The sequence below is a fragment of the Falco cherrug genome, chromosome 14 (assembly GCF_023634085.1).
Source record: "Falco cherrug isolate bFalChe1 chromosome 14, bFalChe1.pri, whole genome shotgun sequence".
NCBI classification, from domain to species: Eukaryota; Metazoa; Chordata; class Aves; order Falconiformes; family Falconidae; genus Falco; species Falco cherrug.
The window spans coordinates 12,478,833-12,504,142 of NC_073710.1; the positions used below are offsets into that span (position 1 = coordinate 12,478,833).

At 41.7% G+C, this 25,310-nt stretch overlaps 1 protein-coding gene across 1 annotated transcript; it reads left to right on the top strand.

The window, feature by feature from the left end:
• The first annotated feature begins 278 nt into the window (after positions 1-278).
• GPI (glucose-6-phosphate isomerase) lies at positions 279-25,310 on the top strand. The gene is made up of 18 exons (XM_055726740.1): positions 279-480; positions 5,580-5,670; positions 6,505-6,573; positions 11,588-11,707; positions 13,100-13,183; positions 13,275-13,421; positions 15,168-15,239; positions 16,272-16,316; positions 17,139-17,192; positions 18,128-18,188; positions 19,872-19,915; positions 20,138-20,290; positions 20,634-20,763; positions 21,140-21,216; positions 22,468-22,596; positions 23,149-23,224; positions 23,317-23,383; positions 24,868-25,310. The coding sequence occupies exons 1-18, from the start codon at positions 362-364 to the stop codon at positions 24,989-24,991; spliced, it is 1,662 nt and encodes a 553-aa protein (XP_055582715.1). The 5' UTR covers positions 279-361; the 3' UTR covers positions 24,992-25,310.

Consider the following 25,310-nt stretch of genomic DNA (forward strand, 5'->3'; position numbering starts at 1 on the left):
CCCCGCACAGGTGCCCGCTGGCAGTGAAACCGCTCGTCCCTCAGCACGGGATCCGCAACCGGCGGCACGGCGTTCCCTCCACAGGGGCTGCCACCTGCGGACCCCAGCGGCCGGGCGGGCAGGCCCGCGGCCCCGCTACCTGCCCCCTCGCACGAGCGGGCTCACGGCGCCTCCCGCCCCGCTGGCGCGGCAACGGGGGAATCCCCCCGCCCGCGAAGCGGAGGGGGCCGGGGCGGGGCGGAGCCGGCGGCAGGAGGCCGAGCTCGCCGCTATAAAAGCGGAGGCGGCGGCAACTGCTCTGCCCGCCGTGCTCGTCTGTCTGCGCCGGCTGTGACTGCCTCAGCCCTCCCTGGCCGCTAACATGGCGCTCTCCGGCGACCCCCATTTCAAGAAGCTGCTGGAATGGCATAAGGCGAACGCCTCCAAGCTTGTCCTGCGGCAGCTTTTCGAGGCCGACAAGGATCGCTTCCAGAAGTTCAGGTGAGGCTGGGCGGCCCCCACCCGCCCTCCCCCGCGGCTGAACGGGGCAGCGGCCGCCCCTGCCCTCCCCGTCCACCGCGGCGGCCCGCCGGGCCCTCGGACTGCCGACACACGGGCGCTTCCCGACACACGGGGCCTGGGGCCTGGCTGGCCGCTCCCTCAGGTGGGCGCCGCCGGGGAGCCGCGGCCTGGCCGCGGGCGGGAGGGATGCGCCCGCCAGGCTGAGCCCTGCGCCCTCCCCCCGCTCCCATCCCTGTGGCCCCGGGGGGGGGCGCTGGGCCCGGCGGGCGGGCGGAGACGCCGCACCGCGCACACACGCGGCTGCTCTGCTCGCCGCCGCCCCCGCCGGCGTGCGGGGGGGGGCCGGGCCCGGGGAGGGCGGCTGGAGCTGCGCCGGCCGGCCGGAGGCAGCTGGCAGGCCGGGCACATGCGCCCGTGGCCCGGAGCGTCCCGCCGGGAGCGCGGAGGGTCAGGGCCGGGCCGGGGGGGCGCTCCTCTGCATCCCCCGAGGAGGGCGGCCGTGCGCGCTTGTCCTTGACTCATCCTTGCAGCAGGGTACGTGCCGGGAAGCACAGCGCCGGGCCGTGGCTCGCACAGCGGCATTGTGGGTCCTTCGCTCCTCAGCCGCTCGCACCCGCGTGCTTAGTCATGATAAGCTCCGCGATAAAATCGCGAGGAGCCATCCATCCCCCCTGCCTGCCCCTACCTGTCAGCAGCGCGGCCGTGCCTACCCTTGCCCTGCGACGGGGAAGGGGGGCGGCGGGGAGGCCCGGCCCGCCCTGGCCTCTTGCTGGCCGCCTTACAGAAAGCCCAGTGCACCACGGTTTTGCTAGAGGAGGAAGAAAGAAGTGGTGGCAGGGTGGTAACGCCCAGCGGCTCGTCCTCCGTACACCGGAGGCTGTGCTGGGAAGTCGTGTGTGGTTACGCTGTTGGACTATACGATCTGAAAAGTCTTAATAGCATGTAACGCATCCCTGAATTGAGTTTTAAAGTGAGGCTGGGTCATACAGCGAGCTTGTGTTATCGAGTGTTGAGATAAGACTTGTTGCGTGTATCAGGCTTTTCGTTAGCACCCTAGGTAAAGTGACTTTATTCTTACCTTTGGAGTAGGTTAGGTGGTTCTTAAATTGTAATTAAACACCACATACAAAGTCCTGCGTACCAGTATACTGGAGTTAAAAATCTCATTTACATTGATGGAAAAGGGGTGCTAAATGTTTGGAGTATTGAATACATCTGGATCTTCTGAAGGGACTTTTTATACTGTTAAAGGGATTTATTAGTATTACGTTATATAAACGTACTAGCTCTTAGCTAATAGATCTAGTTCTGTTTGCACATTTTCCTTATCTCTGGTGTATTCCAAGAGACTGAATTTGCTAACATCCTTGGAATAAAGGAAAGCTGAAGCAAGCTAGCGAAATGAATGAGAAGGTGTAATCAACAGGTCTCTTGTAAGTTCCTTCCTGAACGGCTTAAGCAGGTACTCTTATTGGGGATAGCTCTGCATCTTAATCTCGTTGGCTGTCACTTTAATATTATCCAAGCTAATCTAACCATAAAATACACTCTCTCAATCTCAAATACTCTGTATTTAATTGCTTTTGAGAATGTGTAATATACTTAAACTTTGAGTGTTGCGCTGTCACTGTGTACAGCTCACAAAGGAGAACATATTAGACAACTGTTGTTTCAGGCCCACACACTCGTGTCTAGGATGTTTTCTCCGTGCTGAAAGTAGTCAGTGTGTCTCCCAGAATGTGTTCATCAGATTTCTTGTGAAACATTCTTTACCAAAGCTACTAGTTTCAAATAGCTGCCCAACTTAATGTCCTTTCGTGCAGTCCCCAAGGATAGGAAACAGTTGAAGTGTTTTTAGTTTACTTAATCGATCTTATGCCTCTTTTCATGATTTCAGTCCTGTGTCCTCATGAACCAACACATTCTAGATTACCAGGAGAACCTTCTCATAGCAAAATACAATTGCTGAACTAAGAGGCTGGGTTAGTTTGACAGATCTGCTTGTATCCTTCTCACTGATTGCCACTTTGAGTCAGATCAGCAGGATGATGGTGGGGGTAACATTTGCTGAAAGCTTAAGCAGTCTGGAGGTTTTGCCACAAGGACCTTACTGTAGTTTGAATGCACACCTCTCCTCATGTGAAATGAATCTTTGTGAATAAATTTCAGTTAGGTCTGCTAGGTATTGTAGTGGAAATCATTGACTACCTCCCTTCCTTTAGAAGGAAAAGAGAAACTTATACCCATGTAAAAGTGTTTCCTGGTACTCGTTCTGGGGAAATGTCAGACTGAAATCTGAATATTTTATCTCTCAGCAGAAGCATCTATTTAATTTTATTATAAGAACCTTACACTTGCTGATTGTGTCCTGCAGAACGCAGATAAAAGACACTTTCTTCCTTGTGTGTGTCGTCCCCCTCCCTCAGGATTTGTATATCCTGATTTCTTGACTGGGAGTGTAGTTAAACCTGTAAGGTATACCTTTGGCTTTCTTTGGTACCCAAGTGTAGGTACAGTGGGTCTTGACAAAGTGGGTTGTTCACTAGAAGAGCTCTTACTAGATTTGGAAGGAGTAGAACTGATAAGGTGCAGCCATCACAAAATTCAGCAGATAATGGACACTGGATGCTGATTAAAGTATTCTTGATGCAAATAACTAGTGCAAGATAAGAAGCACTAGTATTATACTCCTAGTTGGCTTGTCCATTATGAAGGATTGGAAAGAGCCTCAAATCTAAATGGAAAACATACCACCAGGGAATCAATACATAATAATACTTTCAGGGGTTGCACACAGCTTTTCTAGGTTGTGTTTAGTTGGGAGATAAAATCATTCTGAGGTGCTACAGGTGATCTTCTGATTAAGGGCTGCATCACTTAAATGTGGATGTGGCTTACGTGACCAGGCTCTTGTTCCACCTGGGTAGTGCTACTGTTAACTACTGCATTGCAGAATGGGTGGTGTAGCAGAAAGCTGCTAACTGAGCTGCAGGGGTTTGGGCTTCTGTTTAAATAAAAGGTGGATTTCTTGGTGTAAGGGTTTAAAATGAGATGACATTGCATGCTGCGTATTACACCTTGTGTGTGTGAAGTTAAGATCTGGTAGCCATTGCTTGCTTTTTTTATTATTTACTTTTTGCTTGTCTTGGGATGCCACTTTCCTGCAGTTTGTTCACACAAGCAGTGATTTGAATCCAGCCAGAATTTCATGGGATACTCTGTCTTCTAGGTCTAGTGAGATTGATTTTTTTTTTTATTTGTAAATGTAAAATAACAATGAATTGTAGAAGTAAGGCATATGCCAAGTAAACGAAGAAAAGATTGTAAAGACTTCATGGCGTAGAACAATGGGGAAGACTGTCGTTCTATATTAAACTGTAGATGAGAATTTTAAGACTTCTACCTCTCTAAACTGAGGAGGTATTAGTATACTAATGACTTTGCAATATCATTAGTAAAATATGTTCAAATCTGTGACGTGTCTGTAAAAAATTGCATCAAATGTGAAAATGAAAGACTTGGTGCACTTGTTCTTACTTTTCTTCTGTATTTTTTCAATAAATAGCAAATCTGGCAGGTGGAAGGTAACAGTCCTCCTTCCCTTAGCTAGCTGTATTCCAGCTGTCCTTGTGCTGGATGGTCAGGGTTTCAGGATTACTGTTTGCAGCCCAGTGAAGAGAAGGGTGATTATCAGTATTGATACTGTTTTTCCTGATTTGCCACCGCCTTGTCTGTACAAGAAACACTCTTCTGAGACTCTGCTTGAAGACTCCTTCCTTCATTATTTAGTGTCTTGTGTTTTAAGACCAGAGAAAGGACACAGAGTCATGAATTGTTAGATTGGAAAAGGCCTTTAAGATGGAGTCGATCATTAACCTAGTACTGTCCAGTCCACCACTAATCAAGTTAATGAATCCACCCAAATGTCTAGGCCTTGCTGATTCTTGCTGTTATTCCAAGTTCAGCCCCATCCTTCTTTCACAGAATCTTGCCTGCTCTGTCATATTATATCTGTTTGGAATAGCAATTATGCCATGGTTTGTCCCTGTGAATTCTCTGGCATGTGTGGTCACTAAAATAACTGCATATTTTTGTGCTCAAATCTTGGGAAAGAAAAAGCAGGGGAGATGATGAAGCATGTGGAAACATTGAGAATTTAGATGCATGCAATTTCCTGTGGCTTGTGTCTGCGGAGCAAAACTGAGAGTAAGGTATAAAAGGCCTTCTGTGCCTTTTTAGAAGGCCTACTGAATTACTTACAGAACTTTGTGTTCTGTGTATATTTGGCTGTAAATGAGTGCAAAGAAGAAATGAGTAGAAAAGTGTGCTGTGAAGGACTAGAGGGCCTGTAGAACTTTGTGCATGGATACAAGGCTAGTAAATACAAATGGGCTCATTCTATTCTTATCAGACTGTCATTTCTGTGTTTAATCTCGGGTGTAAACAAAAAGGTGCTTCTGTTTTCAAGTGTTAGGCTATGGCTTTCAGATTCTGATTAGTTGACTGATTTGGAGACTTCCACTGGAGTCAAGTAGGACAGTGAGACTGCTATGCACAAATGGGGTTTAATTCTGCATAGTATTTTACACAATGTTTCTGTACGTGGAGTTACATGGACTTACAGATCGGGTTTGTTCAAGTCTCCATATAAAAGAATGACTATATTTGTTGAAAGGACCTGTAGGAAGACAGTTTAACTTTTAGCAGCAAAAGAATGTAAGCTTTTTCCTATGATAAATTGGGAGAAAACAAATTATTGCTAGAGAATACTAGTGGCTCTGGAAACAGAATGTGATTGTTCCAACTATGCATTAAATAGACTTTGTTATATTTGGACTTCAACAAGCAGAGAGTGGACACGGTAACTTCGCATGTTGAAAACTGTGGTCTTCAATTAAAATAATGTGCTAGTAGGTCATTCTGTGAAACTTGGGGGGCAAATCAGTCCCTCAGGTCATCTTTACTAACTTTGTATAATTAGGAGCCCAATCGTCTTGTAATGTGTAGAGGAGTTATCACTGTCTTAAAACAGTCACTCTTCAGGAATGTGTAATTAAACCACCTGTTTGTTTTGACAGCTTGACTCTGAATACTGATCATGGGGATATCTTACTGGATTACTCAAAGAACCTTATTACAGAAGAAGTGATGAAAATGCTGATGGAACTGGTAACTCTTTAAAATGTTGAATTAATAAACCAAAATTTTTAATATTCTAGCACTGCTTATATATATAGCTCTGAATTTGAGAGGCCATCAGAGTTAAAAGGTGCAAGGCCATTTTCCAATGCACAGATCTGTCTCTTGTGCTCACTGAAAGGATTATGTGTAGCAGACCAGCTGGCGAATGGTGCTGTTTACTGAAGTCTGCAGTAAAGTAAGACAGATGAAGTTGTAACTTGAACTGTTATAACATATGAAGTTGTAAGACAAGCTCATGTCTTCTGTACCTGCAATTGAAACAATACTTCATATGTCATGCAGCCTTTGTTTTAAGATGCATTTGCAGTTGGGTGCATTTTAAGTAGTTTGTCACTAACTTTAGTTTATCCTGGTGTCCATATTTACAACTCTTCCTTAACTGTTGGTTCAGCCAAAGGCTTAGACCAGGTAAGACAGACCTCCGCAAAACCAGCCATAGCAACATTACTTTTGCTATGCTTTGGTTTCAAAAAATTAAAAATTCCAAGCTGGTACAAAGAATCATTAATGAGTCCTGTAGCAGTATGACAAGATGAAACTGAGTAAGATGGATTAATTGCATCTTGGTAATTCAGCATGTTACTGTGTAATCTCTTAAGGAAATAAATAGCCTGCATAAAAACACTTGTTCTTAAAATCAGAGAACTGATTTTTAAGCTAAAATCTAGTGAGTCTCTTAATGTGATTTTTATTTCACTGTCTTATGTGGTAAATGTTCACACTCTTTATTGTAGCTGGACCTTTGTAGTACATGTTGACTTCCTACTATTTTTAAGAGGTATCTATTTTTGTATTTCTCAGGCTAAGTCAAGGGGTGTGGAAAGTGCCAGAGAGCGCATGTTCAGTGGGGAGAAGATAAACTTCACCGAGGTAAGGCTATTTCTGTCCATGGTTCTGTCCCCTCAGTTGTGCCTGTGTGTTACAGATATTCATGCATCTGTGTAAGGAATCTTGAAAAAGCTTACTCTGATTGCTGGTTTAAAATGCTGGGTGGTTGTAATTTTTGCTGCACTACTTACATGAGAAGTTTTTACAGCTCGGACAAAGACAGAAGAAAATGTGTTTGAATAAAGCTATTCAATCCTCCCTTCAACACACATCTTTATTTTTTTAGGGATTTTGGTGGTACATTTTTCCTTGTTTTCTCTTGAGTTTTTTATAGAGAGTAAAACAAGTCATATCTTGCAAAGGGCATGGAGCAGAGTATTGCATTCTAGGTATCTGTTACATGCTTTTGCCTAATGTCAGTGTTTGTAAACTTCAGTAAACTGCCTGCAAAGTTGTAGTGAGGGTTGTGTAAGACTTCCTGCTTTGGGTTATTGATACTACTTATCTTTGGGTACGTTTAACAGCAGATAGGCAGCCAATTTCCCAAGATTGTTTATACTATTTCGGTAAGAGGGTGAGTATCTTCCTTCTTGTAGATCTGAAGGTTGTAATTATCATGGAATCATTTAGGTTGGAAAAGACCTTTGAGATCAGCAAGTCCAACCATTAACCTGGGACTGCCAAGTCCGTCACTAAACAATGTTCTTAAGCACCGCATCTATGTATTTTTTTAAACGCCTCCAGGGGTGACAATTCCACCACCTCTCTGGGCGGCCTGTTCCAATGCTTGACCACCCTTTCTGTGAAAATCTTTTCCTAATGCCTAGTTTAAACCTTCCCTGGTGCAGCTTGAGTCTGTTTCCTCTTGTCCTGTTGATAGTTACCTGGGAGAAGAGACCCACCCCTAACTCGTTACAACATCCTTTCAGGCAATTGTAGAGACCAATAAGGTCCCCCCTGAGTCTCCTCTTCTCCAGGCTAAACACCCCCAGTTCCCTCAGCCGCTCCTCATCAGACTTGTGCTCCAGACCCCTCACCAGCCTCGTTGCCCGTCTCTGGACACGCTCCAGCACCTCTATGTCCCTCTTGGAGTGAGGGTCCCAAAACTGAACACAGTACTCAAGGTGCAGCCTCACCAGTGCTGAGTACAGGAGGACAGTTGCTTCCCTTGTCCTGCTGGCCACATTGTTTTGGCTACAAGCCAGGCTGCTATTGGCCTTCTTGGTCACCTGGGCACACACATGCTGAGCTGGCCATCAACCAGCACCCCCAGGGTAACTTTCCCCGGCACTGAGGTCAGGCTGACGGGCCTGTAGTTCCCCAGATCCTCCTTCCTGCCCTTCTTGTGAGATGGGCATCACGTGGGCTGACGTCCAGTCAGCTGGGCCCCCCCTGGGTAGCCAGGGCTGCTGATAAATGATGGAGAGAGGCTTGGCGAGTTCCTCCGCCAGCTCCCTTGGTGCCCTCGGGTGGATCCCATCTGTCCCCGTGGACTTGTGCGTGTCTAAGTGGAGCAGCAGGTCACTGGCCGTGTCCTCCTGGACTGTGGGGACTTCATTCTGCTCCCCGTCCCTATCCTCCAGCTCAGGGGGCTGGGTACCCAGGGAACAACTGATCTTACTATTCAAGAGTGAGGCCAAGAAGGCATTAAGTACCTCAGCCTTTTCCTCATCCTCTGTGGCAATGTTCCCTGCTGCATCCAATGAAGGATGCAGATTCCCCTTGGCCTTCCTTTTGTTGCTGATGTATTTGTAAAAAAAATTTGTTATCTTTTATGGCAGTGGCCAGCCTGAGTTCTAGCTGGGCTTTCACCTCTCTAATCTTCACCCTGCCCAACCTCACCACATCCCTGTAGTCCTCCAGAGCTGCCTGCTCTTTCTGCCAAAGGTCACAAAACTCTCCTTCTTCCCCCACCAAGTCCCAGCCAAAGCTCTGTTCAGCCAGGCCGACCTTCCCCACCGGCTCGACTTTGGGCACATGGGGCCGGCCGGCTCCTGCGCCTTTAAGGCTTCCCTCTGGAAGGATGTCCAGCCTGCCTGGAGCCCTTGGCCCTTCAGGGCTGCCTCCCAAGGGACTCTGTCAGCCGGGCTCCTGGACAGGCCAAAGTCTGTCCTCCGGAGGTCCAAGGTAGCGGTTCTGCTGACTTCCCTTCCTTACTTCACTGAGATTTGAAAACTCTGTCATCTTATGATCACCGTGCCCAAGATGGCCTCTGGCCACCACATCACCCACAAGACCTTCCCTGTTCACAAGCAGCTGCTCCAGCAGGGCATCTCCCCTGGCTGGCTCAGTGACCAGCTGTGCCAGGCAGTTACCCCCCACACGCTCCAGGAACCTCCTGGACTGTTTCCTCTGTCCTGTATTATGTTTCCACAGGCATCTGGTAGGTTGAAGTCCCCCAGGAGAGCAAGGGCTAGTGATGTTGAGACTTCTGCCAGCTGCTTGTAGAATGTTTCATCTGTGTCATCATCCTGGCTGGGTGGTCTACAACAGACTCCCACCAGGATACCTGCCTTGCTGGCCCTCCCCCTGATGCCCATAAACACTCAGCCCCATCACCACCATCATTCAGCTCTCGACAACCAAATCACTCCCCGACATACAGGGCTACCCCACTGCCGCACCCTCCTTGCCTGCCCCTTCTGAAGGGTTTGTAGCCACCCACTGCAGCGCTCCAGTTATGCCAATTACCCCACCATATTTAAAAATGTTTTATGTTCAAATGTTAACTTTCATGGTTAAATCTTCACTAAAACATACAGGAAACGAATTGTACCTTTTTCCTGAAATTAAAAAATAGGATTAAAACTGGACTTGACAGTGAAATGTGATTTACTAGTCTGCCTTAAAGGCTGTTTAGTATGTTTGGGTTAAATTCACAGAAATCAGTATTTCCTTTGACTTCGTTATTGACTGACTTAACTGTTGCACAAGCTGTTTGCTTAAACTAACTCTAGTAGTTGGACATTGTATTGTTTGTGAATGTTATATTTGTAAAAATGCACAGGTAAAAACAGGTACAGCTTCGCTGGAGAAACAGTTCACTTTCCTTCTATATTAATGCCTTCAATTCATAGAGGTAATTTTAGTTAGTGAAAGAAGGAAGTGAGAAAAGAGGGTCTTAAGTCTTAAATCTACTTGAATGTTGTTGTGTCTGGTGTTGCCTCTCACTAGGCTCTTGTAACACAAGTTATACAGGGTTAGCCCATCTCTGACCATGTATTATGGAGTTACACTTTGTTGTCTACGTGAGAGCAAATACAGCAGCTGAAGCCTTCTCAGAAAGATGAAGTTTTCCCAGAAAGCACTTAAAACACAGTATTAAACTGTGATGTGTTTAGCTTCTGCTGCTAGCTCCCTATCTTGCTACTGTCCTCATGTGGCAACTTGGTGTAGCAGTTAGCTGCATGATGACTTTAGGAACATGTTTTTCATTATCAGCTTTTCCTTGTTTACAGTCGGAAGTTGACTTGGAATTAGATTTCTTGTGTTTAATTTTTCCTGCTTGTATAGAATATCAGATCAAGTTGGTTTGGCTCTGAAGTATGAGCATGTGGACAATGTGAAATGGTCATGAGACCTTAAACAGGATGCTGTCAAACAGCATGACTAAATAAACCTAAAGCAATAAGACAGAAGGGAGCTGCTTAATGGCAAGAACTGACTTGTCGGCTACTCTTGTTCTGATTTAGAACATTTTTTAGCTATTTGTCTTAATACTTAAGATTTGTCTGTATTTGGTTCTGCAGACATTGGCTGTATGGTGTGTGCTTATGTGGAAATTCTTCATAGTGCACTCAAGTGTGTTATTGCCAGGTGTTTGTCCCATATGAGTTCAAACTTGCAGTTTGCTATGGCACAAAGACAGTGCATTACAAGGTAGTGCATATCTGACCACTCATGTGGACAGTCTTCATAGCCCACCTGATATTTAGAAGATAATTCCGTTTAACAGTAGAAATCAGGTCAAATATGACTGCTTCTCTTGATAAAGATTTAACTTCCTTCAAGCCTGGTAGTGAGCAGTATGTACCAAATAATACCATTCTGTGGCTGGGTGTTGCAAAAAAAGTAGTGTCTATTATTTAAGTGGGTACACTTGTGATAATTAGCAACTGCAAGAGCTTTTTTGTATTCCAAGTCAGTAACCACAGACTCGATGATTTTTGAATTGGCATTTGGTATTTAAATCATAACTTGGCAGTTCACATTGTCTGTGTTGTCTTTGTTCACAGTGCCTCTCTCTATAGTGAGGCACAGTGAGGTGGAGCAGACTAATTTTTTAATTTGTTCATTAGTATTGGCTTAACTCCTTCATTCTAGCTTAAAGCTGTTAAGCTCCTGAACAGGCAAATCATAGGCCAGATCTCAGTGCTTTGACTTGTGTAGAAGTGTGGAGAATCAATACATTATGTTGCATGCTAACAGCTTGGGGTTTTTTTTCTCATAACACAGCTAGCATCTACATTTCTGGCATGCAAGTATTCAGGGAACATTTAATTGTGGGCAGTGGCTAAAATAATGTGGCTATTATATTCCTTTTTTGTCAAATGTTTAGAGAAACTATGTATTTGTCTCATATTTCTATAGGCAATGGACTGCTCGGGATAATGGAGAAAATGTCAAGAGAAAATAACCTTGGCTTCTTGTTAAAATTGATTCTCAGTATTGTCTTTAATAGGAAACAACTTCATCCTTGTATACCTGAAGCATGCCAAGTTCAGAGTACTGAATATTGCTGAATTTTGAACCTCAATCTTTCCAAGGGATTTTGGGCTTTCTTATCCAAGTAAACAGAGAAACTATTTATTTACTTTGCATATTATATGCTTTTGTAAACTCTCTGCACTGATGATGTGAAATGAGAGGGTGATGTAGATAGCTGGTGATGAATGTGTGTATATAAACATACACGCAAACTAGTGTTCTACCAATTACAGTTACTCTAAAGGGTTTTTAAGTCTCGAAGGTTGTACTATCTGCTGGATGAGGCACCTGAGGCCCCTGGGTATAGTTTGGAAATGGCTTCATCAGGTTTTCTCCCTTCTTGTTTCAGAACCGAGCTGTGCTTCATATTGCTCTGAGAAATCGTTCCAATGTGCCAATACTTGTAGATGGGAAGGATGTTGTTCCAGAAGTAAACAAAGTGTTGGACAAAATGAAACACTTCTGCCAGGTATAAACTACCACCATAGCTTATTTTTCATATGTTTGTTCTATACCCAGCCAGGTTCTTACATGTGTATTGTGAAACATTGATTGTAGGCTGGTTCACATGAATTACTGTGCCCTTGTTTGAGGTTTATAATAATTCTGGCTCAAGCAGGGAGTTGGAGCTGTTTCTAGTATGATCACTTCTTTCTGTTACCAGTTGGGTTTTTCTTTAATGGGTTCTCTAGGTCTTGCTCTTTTAGTAGTAATCTTGCATTTACTTCAGAAGTCTCGCAAATCACTTAAGTACCATTCAAATACTGCCTTATTTCTTGCTACTTTTTCAACTACTTAACTGTATCAGGTAGAAACTGCCTCTTAAAATTTGTGTAAAACGAGGAGAGAGGTAGAAGCTCCCAGCTCACTTGCAATTTGATTATGCTTTACCTAAACGAGAAGTTCTTTAAGACTATTTTAGGTCAGATACCTTTATGATTTGGCTTGCAACTTCGACAGCATAAGAGTTTTCTGTTCCCTGGTTAAGTACAGCAGTGAACTGTTATCTTCAAATATTATTAATTGCTTTTTTATTCTGTGTATCTTGAAAATGTCGGCGTCTGTGAGATCAGTTGAGGAAATGCTCTGATGAACTTGATAGAGCACTAACGAAGTCAAATTTATGTGTGATAAAACTAATGAGTAAAAACTCACTGAATAGTTCTGGTGCATTTTAAATATGACTATGAGGAACTGGACCTACTTGGCTGCTATTGTGAGTCTCATCCAGGTGGTAGTGGCCGGTATTGCTGCCACCTCATACTTTTTAACTCATACAAAATGAGCCCGGGTTATGTCTGGTTCCTAATGGATAAATGCCAACAAAACCACAATAACTGACACTAATTGGTCCAAACTTGGTTGTTTCTTCAGATAATGTAAGAATTGAATGACCACAGAAACGCAACAGTCTTTTTCCCACTGTAGAGTTTTTAGCTGATTAAAAAAAGTGGTAATGCAAAACCAGACTTTCACTGGTGCCTCCTTCTTTGTTGCTAGATGGTTTCAATCATCAGAGCATGTTTTTAATGCCCAAGATTTTTTCCTTTTTTAGCTTAATTTCTCTTGCCTTTGCCAATACTGCTGTAAATGCTGTCCACGTGGAAGGAGAGCTTGATCTTGCAGTGTGTTTTAAATATGTGCGTTAGATTTCTAATACTTAGTGAAGCGTCATCTTTGACATAACCAAAGGTATAGCTAAGAAGTTAGCTCTGAGTGCAGTCTTTAAAGTCTAGAAGCTTGAAAGTTGTCTTTAGATGCTTTCTACATCAGTGCCTGAAAACACAAACTATTTCTACTGTTAGAATCGCTAACTTTAGTGTAAGTATAAAATAGTCATTGCAATTTTCTTTTGCCACAGAGAGTCCGCAGTGGTGAATGGAAAGGGTACACTGGAAAGGCGATCACTGATGTGGTCAATATTGGGATTGGTGGCTCTGACTTGGTAAGCTCCTGACTTCTATACATGTTCCACATCTCTTTGTGTGTGTATGTGCTTGCAGTGAAGATAAAATCTTATTGTTGCTTCTATCCAGGGCCCTCTGATGGTAACTGAAGCCCTGAAACCATATTCAAAGGGAGGCCCTCGTGTTTGGTTTGTATCCAACATTGATGGTACTCATATAGCCAAAACCCTGGCTGAGCTTAAACCAGACACTACGCTGTTCATCATTGCATCAAAGGTTTGTCTAATACAAGCACTGGGGTGTGATTTTTTTTCTCTGACTGTAAAAGATACCAAGTAGAGATCTGTCCACATGAAGGTCTAGATGAGGGACTTCTAGTGTGGACTACTCTAAACAGGCCTGCTGTGATTCACCCTAAACTTGCAGTAGAAGCTTGTGTTGCCACTGAAATACTTAAGGATCCAGAAGTCAAGTGCTGAAAATGGCTTAACCTAAACAAGTGAGGCACATGAGCAATTTCACGTTGCCTAGCATGTATTTCTCAGTCAGTAAAAGTTTAAGCTTTATTCACAAGTTGATTTTACTGTACTTCTCTGTGGGTGCAATGTAGGATCCGATGTAGTTACTTATTTAAAATTCAAGATCTTGTCTCATTTCTTTAAGGTTACTTTTGGTCCTTTATCTTAAGTACGTTGTTGTATTTTTTGCATTAATGAATTGCATGTAGTGGGAACCTTCATTCTGTTTTAGGGTAGTAACAAAATACCTTCACCTAAATAACTCAAATGCTGAGTTCCTTGGGCATAAAGGATATACTAATATATAAGTATGTACTTAAGCTGCTTTACTTAGGAAAAGGTAGTTAGTCTGCTGCTAGTTAGTAAGATGACACTTATTTCTGAATATGGACTTAATAGCTGCCTTTTAAGGTCTTGCCTTGGTAATAACTTACTCTGTAAACGTAACTGTTAGCTGCCATCTTCCTTTGAGGAATGCTTCTGTCATGGCAGAAACAACTGGTAAAGACAAACTTCATAGTTATGTAACTTGGGTTGCTTTCATTTGTAAAGCACAGTGGAACCTTTTTGCTGTTGAAGACTATCTGCAACAAATGAACATGTGTGTAATGCTGGCCATGCTCGACAGTGACGCTCATTATCTCATCTTGGCAATACTGCAGCCGAGCAACAACTTATGGAGTAATAAGGAAACTTCACAAGTAATACTAATGGTCACTTAGAATAATTGAGTTCAGGGATCACGGTTCAAAGGCTTAGAAGACTGCCAAATTGAAAGAGTAACACTTCAATTTCTGTTTGCCAGATAGTAGTTAGATAATTGGATATATTTGGAAGAGGATGAATGGCATTCTTTTGTTTTCCATAACAGGCTTGTGTTTCATAATGAAATATTTCTGGAGGTGGATGAGAGTAGGTTGAATCTAATGTTCACCCTTAAAGCTAAATTTTGATGGTTGAATAAATCAGAATGGTTGTAGATCTTTGCAAAACTGCATGACTGAACTTCTGTGCACACTTCATGAAGCAGGAAAATGTTCTGCTCTAATCAGCAGAACAAAATTATGGCAAGAGTCTTAGAAATGAGTGTTCCTACATGAAAACGTAGGAATGGAAGAACATGAGGGCAATCAGCTAGGTTATGTTGTTTTGATGCCCAATTAGTTTGTTTTTAGTTGAATGGTAAAACTTCATGTTTAGTGGAAGAGTAAAGTGGAAAATTTTGGTCTCAAGGTTTTGCATAACAGTTTGGGGGAGGGAAGGTAGGAAATGGGGAATAATTATTCCAATTCCAGATAATGTGCTTGTTCAGGTAAATCTAGAAACACTAGTCTTTAGTGGATTGATAAACCTGCTTTTTAGCTGAAATCTAGCAGCAGTTGTCTATTATGAACATCTAGACTCACTCTGCTCTGATTACCTGGAACAAATGATGTTTTAGCAGCCTGAACTTGTGTCAGTTCTAAGTAGTGTTTCACATACTTCCTTGTTTTCTGATGTGCAGACTTTCACCACCCAAGAAACTATCACGAATGCAGAAACAGCCAAAGAGTGGTTCTTACATGCCGCTAATGATGTAAGTCTAACATGTTTAGGTTACATAACAGAATGCAACAGCTTTTCATTGTGCAGCTTCTCCCTGGTTGTTCTGTGCACTTTGGATCAGAGTAAATAGCTGCCCAAATTCAAGCTGTATAGCTCAGTGAATGCTGTATATATATCTCATTTCATGGATAGTGACAGGCTGTTACATCTGATCAAAGTGACAAAACCACTAGTTTTTCATTATAAATGATTGTCACACGTTGTTCCCTGAAATACTACCTGTTAAGTAATAAAGCGTAGCATTTGCCTTAGAACTGGGTAATTAGTGGAACCACTGATACAGAAATCCAGGAACATGTTATATGTGGCATTACCTTCCAATTCTTGGCAAATACATTAAAAATGAAGCTATGATTGAATAACTAACATTGCTATGTCAGAGAGCAGTGAGTGCTATGAATAGAAACCTTGTATTTGTCTCATTCTATCTCTAACCTTTAAAAGAAAAAAGCAGATACTGCCTACTCAGGTAATTAAGATGGTCTTGAACCTGTTCCAGTCAGAGTAGCTGTACTTAGTTGGGAAGCTGGGCTTTGAAATACCCTGTTAACCCTACTGGTGCAGACAACTCAACTTTGTTCACCAGAACACTTACTGAAAGACCAAACTCTATATTTAGAGCTGGAGATTTATCAGTAAATCCAATTGTCTTTATCTTCTAACTAGCTGGAAGGGTAGCATATGTACAACAAACTCTACCTACTCCAAACTGGTGGAAGCAATGTTCCAAACTGATAACATACTCTTATGGAAGTTGTGTGTCACTCTAAGTAGTGACTGCTTCCAGTGGGCTTCATGTATTCTGATAATATTCTCAGAATGTTATCTTCAGACAGGCATGCTGCCAAATCCCACACTGAATGTGAATAAGGTGATTTCAAGTTGATAATGTGAAAGTAACTGATAGTCAACAGTGTTTAAATGTGAATGGTAGCAGATCATCTTTATGACAAGAAATAAAAATAATTAGCATTCTAGATCTAACAGTGTTTTTTTTATTAAGCCTTCAGCTGTGGCCAAGCATTTTGTTGCCTTGTCTACCAATGGTGTAAGTATAACAAATCTATTTTATCTTTTCTGTGTATCTTTAAGGTGTTCATTTTACAATCCAGTAAGGAAGCCTATCTTTTAAGACAGTTACTTGAATACCAATAGTTAGTCTTCATCTTGAAAGGAAGCATTTTTTTTCTACTGAAAATAACTAACACTTTTAGAGTAATGAACAGTATCAGGATTTGATGACCTTCATTATAGTTTTTTGCTTTTTCTGCTAGAGTTTGAAACCTGCTATCAGGTCTCATACTTGAAATGACTGTCCTGTTGTTAGTGAGTGTTACCTGTAATTAATTGAACTGTGTGTGAATGCAGTTATGTAAATAAATAGTATTTTCCTAGACCTCTGAAGTAAGTGCTGAAGTGATGCAAGTAGTTTGTGTGAATAATCTGTAGCATATGAGTATAATGTTCCCTGATGTGGTGGTTCATGCAAAGTATGAAGTAGAAAGATCAATAGCAACTAGAAAAAGACTGCAGTGGCTGAGAGGCTGTTGGGTACTGTGATGTGACGTTCCTTTCTTACGTTATGGTTCTGCTAAATGTAGATGGAATGTCAGTCCAACTCCTAACTATATTACCACTTTGATCAGAAAATGTATGACATTGATTTTATCTGAGACTGCTGAGTAGTGATAGGTGGAAATTAATGTTATCTTCTTCTGGTGAAGCTGTATATTTTTTAAATAGAGGATGTAGTTGAGGAATTGTGCATTTTATAGGTATCCAACTTGTGTGTTCGATTTTCTAGACCTAAAGCTTTTTAAGAATGTTAGTTTTACTTATGACGTTCTTACATGCTTTTTTATTATTCTAGCCTAAAGTTAAAGACTTTGGAATTGACCCAGAGAACATGTTTGAGTTTTGGGATGTAAGTAAATGTTTAATGTTGTGTGGTAGATGTTAACTGTTAGGATAATCTAACTTGCTTCAGAAAATGCTAACTAGATCTCGGGAAACTGCCAAAACACCTAAATTATACTAGTTGTGTTCTATGTACTGAAACATCTGGAAACTTGTAGTTCCAGGCAAATTCAGAACATGTCAGATAAGCAAAACTGTCATGTCTCTTGACCATTCCATTAAAATGGTGCAGTCAAAGGTCTGAAGAGGAGCCTTCTATATTCCTGGCTGTCTAATCAGCTGTTGGGTAACAGGAGATACAAGTCTTAGCTTATTCCTCGTGTAAGTAGTTATTATAAGCTGTGACATTTGACGGTTGGGGTCCACTGTATATAATTTAGGCCTGTAAAGGTCAAACATCAGAACCAGGAGCCTAACTTGGTATTTTTGTAGCAGATATGTATTTTAAGTATACTGCCCTTATACTTAACTAGAAACAGCTTGGTTTGCCTCATTGACTATGTGCCTGACAAACTAGTTTATAAAGCTGCTGTTTAGAAATTATCTAGAGCATTACTTTTCCCTAGATAGTTCCATAATCTCATTGCAGCAGGCTTTATCTATAGAGGAGTGATACTAGGCAAGCAGTTAATACAAGCTGCAAACTTAGTGTTTGGAAGGGAACTGGAATCATCAAAGAATCTGCTTCAACAGATGTTACAAATTTTTGGACGAGCAGGGTAAATTTCAAGTCTCAAATAATTGCATACTTAAGGATTTGTTAGGGGGCTACTGTAAGGTGCAGGTTCGCTTGACCATACCATGTAATGTGTTGTGAATTATCTCCAGAAACAGTATCTATTTTGCTGAAAATAGTCTAAACATATGCTGCTATTTCCTAGTAGTTTGAGTTTAAAAACCCTGTGGTTACTTCTAATGTATAAATTAATCTTTTGCTTTCAGTGGGTTGGTGGCCGCTACTCTCTGTGGTCTGCCATAGGTCTCTCCATTGCCCTGCATATTGGTAAGTGTTCCTGTGATGTAACAATGCCAAGAACTAGTCTGTTTGCTTCAGGAATATTAACTGTGGAATGCGTTAACAATAATGAGTTATGGATCAGATTTGGGGCAGATACTCTTTTACCCACCTACTCTGAGTGATTGGATGTTTGTGCTAAAAAACAATCTATAATGCATCAGAAATGTTGAGAGTTTTCAGTACTGTAAATGGAGTTTTGGAAATTACCCGTACTTAGGTACGAATAGTAAGACTGCATCTCTTAGTCTCTCTCGCTTGCATAGCCGAAAGTGCCTGATCACTTAGAGCCACGTCAGTGAAAATCAGACCTTGCAACTGATGTTCCTAAGCTACTTAAAAGTAGTGTATTTAGTTTCTGCAGGTATATACACACTAACCATTAAAAATCCTATGTCTCCAGTTCTGCATTTGAGCTCAGTTTAGCGTTGTTAACAGTCTCCTCTCATTACTTCCTTTTGTCCCCAGTACCTGTGCTTCTAGGCTAGAGGGCCTGATGATACAGGAATGCTGCTTCTATCTTCAGTTGATTGTGGCACAAATGTAGACCCTCAGAATTGATCCCCATCTACCTTTTATACTGTTATGGTAGCATTGGCATTTCTGATGCAGGTGGAGAGTACACAGTTGATGTGAAAGAGCTCTAAGAACTGCTGTTTCTTGTTGAGCAGGCTGTTCAGGAGTCTTGCTTCCCTCATCACTACTTTCAGATATTTCAAGTCTGAAACCGTAATGTCATTTTAATAAATTAAAGCTAGAATTCTCTTAGACTGAGGTTAGAGGAAACATTGGTTTTGATGGTTTTAGAATTATATGAGTAGGAGTTTTCATATGTAGAAAAACCAGTGCGTGCGAACAGTAAAATAAACTTCAGGCACTTAGTGTTTTGTCTGCAATAAACTGTTCATCTCTGCTGTCAGACAGATTTGGTGCTGACTGCTGACATGCCATATCTGCACTTCTTGCTTTTACATCCGTCATCTCCCAAAGTTGGCTTCTGACCATAGGTAGAGCTGCTGCTTTGTCAAACACTTCACCTCCATTTTTTCCATATAAGAATCGGGATTTCTGGTTTTGCAGGAAAGGATGGAGTTAGATAAAATACTCATTAGTGAAAACAAATGATGATTTAAATACCTTAATTATAGAGCAGAGAAAAATGGGGTGAACTAAGAGAACAAGGAAGGTAGGGGGGAACCTTCTTCTTTGAGAAGACCTTATTACAGTTGTTTTGCCAGACCAGCATAAAAATCCTTACTGTACTACCCTTGCCCTGTTATTCTGGGGGATGTCTCTCCTACTGTGGCTGTGAAGTCACTAAGTGTTCAAACTTGCTGAAAACTATGTAGCCTTTAATAGAGAGCCTGGTTTTAATGCCTCTTCGCCTTCTAGTTGCTCATTTTGCCTACATGGGGATTTTAGGCAAAGGTTTTTGAAGTATGTTTCATTAAGTTGAACTTGCTCTGAAGTCCAGGCTTTAATCGTAACTAAATACATCTGGCTTATGGCATGCAAATTTCAGGAGAAGTCAAAGTGCAGCTTTAAACTTGATTAGTAGTTGGGAGCCTTGCTGCATACCAGAAATCCCAACTGTTTTAAGATTGCCTCTGCAAGAAAAATCAAATTTGAGTTGTGATAGTAAATACGAACTGACTTTTTTTCCATTGTTAGGTTTTGACAACTTTGAGAGCCTGCTTGCAGGAGCCCACTGGATGGTGAGTGTGGGATCCCTATTTCAGATTTGTTCCTCTTAAATGTTTTAGTATGATAACTGGCGGCAGGTTTCTGAAGTTTAGCTCCCCGTGCCCTCTCAGTGCTTCCAAAATGACTGTGCTTGGGAAGGTCTCCCTGGATCAAAACAACAATAAAAACAGTTTTAGTGTTGGGAGGGGTGACAATTGCTTCATCAAAAGTGTAACAACATATGTGTCACATAGGATAAACACTTCCACACTGCCCCACTGGAGAAGAACGTGCCTGTTCTGTTGGCCATGCTGGGCATCTGGTATATAAACTGCTATGGATGTGAAACCCATGCCCTTCTGCCCTATGACCAATACATGCACCGCTTCGCTGCTTACTTCCAGCAGGTAAGACTCGGAGTAAAGGTTTCATGAAGGAATTATGTAGATATGCTTCTGTCCTAGTTCTAGAAACTGAATGTATGTTTCTAGGTTAAAATTGCAATCACTTAAGTTCATGTTATCGAGGTCTTAGAGACTGGTGCCAAGATTGATACGAACTTATCTGCTCAGATAATTTTGCAACATTTTGACCTCAAACATCTGTTATCTTGATGTCTGTAAATGAAGCAGCTGTATGTCTTAAGAAATTATGAAATTGCTATAACTCATTGTAGTTGAAGTCTGTATGGAAACTTGTACTAATACTGTGTGGTTCTGCAAGAAAGCTAATATTGCCCTTCCCTTTTAGGGTGATATGGAATCTAATGGCAAATACATTACCAAGAAAGGTTCTCGTGTGGACTACAGTACTGGCCCTATTGTGTGGGGAGAGCCTGGCACCAATGGGCAGCATGCTTTTTACCAGCTTATTCATCAAGGTAGACTGAAACTATTCAATACCTTGTTTTGGAGTTGAATTTTGAATGGCTGTAAAGCTGCAAGAGTCTGCAGAATTGATACTGGTTTAGAGGTTGGGCTCTTACCTAACACAGCATCACATTGCTATGGTGCTCTTAATTAGTGACTTTGGAAGACAACAAGAAGCAGGTTTTAACTGAACAACAGGGAAGGTCAGCTAAAGCTGAAACTACTGAGCTGTATTGTCATTTTACCGTGCTGTTTATAAAAAAAAAAGCTTTTTAAAAATATTTTTGAAGTGGCTGTGTCTTCCAGTAATTATGAAAATGGGGTGAGAATTGAAGTTTTTTCTAAGACTTTCCTGTTGCAGGGTTATTAACGTGGCTTTTCTTACAGGAACTCGCATGATTCCCTGTGACTTCCTGATCCCAGTCCAGACCCAGCATCCAGTCAGAAATGGCTTGCATCACAAGGTAATAAATTGTCAGTGCACCCATATTTTCTTGTGGCTGAAGGCATTGAAGCTTCTTCAGTATTGCAGCATGTGAGGTTTTTTGTATGTCCCTTTGAAACTGTATACATGGGCTGTCAACATTCACAATAGATTTGAGAATATCTAAGTTACAATTACATGTTACGTTTAATATATTGATACAGTGGTATTTTTGTTCATGAAGAAATTGCACAGTTCGTGAGGCAGGTCAGTGGTGTGGCCTGTTCGCTTACTGAGGTTGCAAAGTGTTGAACAATCAAGTATTTGGTGAGAAAATTCCTTGTAGAAATTGTTAGGAGTGTAGTTCTTGCAGAGTAGGAAGGAACAAATTCTCAGAGTTGATGAAAACTTCCTCAGAGATGCTGTTGTGAGTCTTAAGCTCTAGGACAAGAGAGTACGTATACTAGCGTGGCTAGCGTGATAGCCTTCTACTCATAGATATTTTTTTATTTGTCCAGTTTTTCTAGTTTAATTGGATTATCCAACTAAGGATTTTCAGTGAACTGTCTAACCATTTTTTAAGTTCCATAGGTGGAAACATGTCCAGGTCTACTGTTACTGCATACTTAAAAACAAAAAAAATAAACCCACAAAAAAAACTCGAAGAGACCCCCAAAACATGTTTCCTCACTAAATTACAATCTTGTCATTATTTCAGATTACAAGTGCTATTTGAATTGTGTAATAATAACTTTTTGTCAAGTAACGCTAAGTACAGGTGAAAGTTTAGAACATGACTTTGCAAAAGAAGGGAAGAAAAGGTTTCATTCTACTGTAGATATAGTAAGAGATGACTTCAGTGTAATGGGTATGAATTTGCAAGTAAGAGTAAGTATGTCTTAGTTTGTTACATTGATTAACGCTGCGCCTGGCTTTCCATGCATAAAGAAGTTTAGACTGTACTGGATAAAAGGGTGTGTGAAATCCTGGCTTCTTTGTTCTTGTTGGGAGGCTTGCTGTCAAGTTTCAGCAGGGCAGGATTCTGCAAAAACAGTCCTGGTTGTCTTGGGATACCAGCACTGTTAAAACAGTAATCAAGTCTCCTGGCACTCTCAGGTAAAAAGCGATAGCAGGCATTATGCAGCTGAAACTACTGCACATATTACTGCCGTAGTGTTTAAAAACGAATGTAGTAACTTTAGCCTAGGTCTCAGTCTCCGTTCAAGCACTGGGTATTGCTGTTCCAGCTGGAAGCAGTACTTGATTTGATACATACATTTCTACTTGCCAGATCCTTTTGGCCAACTTCCTTGCTCAGACTGAGGCCTTGATGAAAGGAAAGACCGCTGATGAAGCTCGTAAGGAACTTCAAGCGGCAGGACTGAGTGGAGATGCCCTGGAGAAGCTCCTTCCCCATAAGGTAACCGGGCTCTGGCACTCGACAGCGTTCCCCGGTTTAGTTGGACGCTGTGGTGGGGAGGGAGGCGTCGTGTTGCTGCGCTGCTGGACGGAGTTTGCTCATGGGGCAGTGCCCTCCGGTGGCTGTGAAGAGCTACTGTCGCGATAGCTGCGAAGATTAAGATACAGGTTCTGCCTTGTCCAGTCTCATGGTGCTGTCTGTGAATGGCACTCTTGCTAAAAGGCTGCTGAGCTGGAAGCCTTTTTGAGGCATTTCAGACAAGATGAGCTACCTCATCACTGCCCCTGGGATACTGACTTGTTGGTTACTTTCTCTAGCCCATAGTAGCCAGTAATGGTGCTTGGAGATAACATTTTGCCATTGTATTCATAATAAACCATGAAAATGGATACAATTTTCTGGTTGAAGCTGTTAGCCTTTAAAGCTTTCAGCATTTTGTATTTGTTGCTAGTAGATACAGTCCAGTATGGGCTGCAAGGAACATACAAACTGCAAGTTTCTCATGTAAGTTTTACAACATATTAGATAACAATGTAACTCTTGTTTTGAAAGGTCTTTGAGGGAAATCGACCAACCAGTTCCATTGTGTTTACAAAACTCAACCCCTTTACTCTGGGAGCCATCATTGGTAAGTAAATGGATCTCTCATCTGTGAATGAGACTTTCTTTTATTTATACTTTCTGATAAAAGTTCTGATAAATCTTCTCTTCGGATTACAGCCATGTATGAGCACAAGATATTTGTTCAAGGAATTGTTTGGGACATTAACAGTTATGACCAGTGGGGGTAAGTAGTCTTGATAAATTTCTTGCATACTTGCTGACTGTGGTATTGCTTAATCTGTCATGACTTAGAGAGAAAAAAATAAGTGTTAAACTTAGCAAATTATTATAGGATAGTTTTAAATGAAAACAGATTTTGTGGGGGTGAGTCACCATGTATCCTTGTTCAGCCACGCATAATGACTTTGTAGATAGAACTTCAGCTAAGGCCCTTTGTTTAATTTGACTAAAAAAAATACTATGAATGCAGAAAAGAGGCAGTAATGCTGAAAAAAAGTCAAGCAGGCTGAACACGTTCTAAGAATTAGAAAGGGAAAATAATTTCCCTTATAGAAGGGAAAACTTTCTCTCTAGAAATGTTTACTAGGCAGTTTGTATGGCATCTGTGAAGCAAAAGACTGACCACTTAATTTCCCTGTACAAGAACATTCTTGGCAGATGTGTTTATATATAGGAGCCGTAGGTCTGATGCAGGCTGCACCTGTGACCAAGGTTCATGGTAGAGCTCCATGTGGAGAACAGCAGCTTTTATGAGTTTTTCACTTTATCACTTTTAAAAATGGAAGACTTAATAAGGAGCTAATCAGGTTCTTTTTCATCTGTAATAATACTAACTGTACAACATGCTGTATGAGGGCTTATCCAGGACAAAAATTGGGAAATAAGTAAGATTTTTCAGGTGAAACCTGCCTGAGCTGTGAGGGGTTATTTTGAAGAGCAAGTTTGCTTTACAGGCCTAGAACAGCAGTTTACACTAAGCTCTTTTAAAGGCTGAAGGATAATTCTTTGTGAAGATTTTCTTGGAGCTATGCTACCAGAGAAAGTGCTTTAACGAAAATACTGCGGTAGAAATTGAAAATGGAAGCTGGCTGATAAAAAGCTGATGCATCTTACCAATTTTGAAGTCAGGGGTGGGGTAGAAATAAGTACAGCTTTTACTGCAACACATTAGAATCTAGAATGGCATCCAAAACTAGGGAATGTGGGGATGCTGTAGAAACAGCCTAGTTTCTTGTAGCTGTTGAATTATCCTAGGTTCTTGCCCTGTGTGCTGTAACTCCTGCATATAGTGTGTTGTAGTGTTGGGGAAGGCTACCAGGCCTGCAGCTCGGCTGTTGTTTACTGTTTTGGTGCTACAAATCAGTGTTCTGAGTGGATGTAGTGTTCAACAGTGAACAGTAGCAAGCTGAATGCATTCTGCATAACACAAATGACTACAGAAAGGGAAAAGACTCTGCTTAACTTTTAAAACAAAACTTTCTCTCTTTAGATGTCCTGTAATTTAAGAGCTGTTTGTTTGGCTAAGCAGCTGTGAGAACTCCAGCTGAATAATAACTGACTTTGTCAGTGATTTCTGAAGGGAAAAGCATTCATCATAGTGTTTGCTGCCAAGTTAACTGGCACCTATTTTTAATGTCAACAGCTTATAGTAAATACTGTAAGTTATTAGCACTAATGTTTTTCTTTCTTCTGATCTTTTAAATACAGAGTTGAGCTTGGAAAGCAGCTTGCCAAGAAAATTGAGCCTGAACTGGAGTCAGATGCTCCAGTGACATCTCATGATAGCTCAACAAATGGGCTCATCAATTTCATCAAAAAACACAGAGCCTGAAATAAAAGATTTGGAGGACATCGACAATCCTGATGACAGAACACCCAGACCTCTTGTAGTTGTGCTTTTTTAGCCACTTCTAACAAAAATAGCACTTTACAGATGTAGCTTCTTCACTTGTTGCAGTTAACCTTGTTGCGTCAAGTGTTACAAACGAAAACTAGGTTTGTGAAACCCAGAGGCCGTATAGTTGCTTTCTATTTTTGTGGCTGTTGATCTGTGAAGTGCAGCTGGTATGTTCCTCAGTTCTTATCCCTCAACTTCCTTAAAAGTGATCACGTATTGATACTAGAAAATAAAAGGTATGATGGATGAGTAA

Coding starts and splice junctions, on each gene's coding strand:
- GPI (XM_055726740.1), top strand. CDS start 362: ATGGCGCTCTCCGGCGACCCCCATTTCAAGAAGCTGCTGGAATGGCAT. Junction 22,597..23,148: donor AGAAGCTCCTTCCCCATAAG/GTAACCGGGCTC, acceptor TTGTTTTGAAAG/GTCTTTGAGGGAAATCGACC. Junction 23,225..23,316: donor TACTCTGGGAGCCATCATTG/GTAAGTAAATGG, acceptor TTCGGATTACAG/CCATGTATGAGCACAAGATA.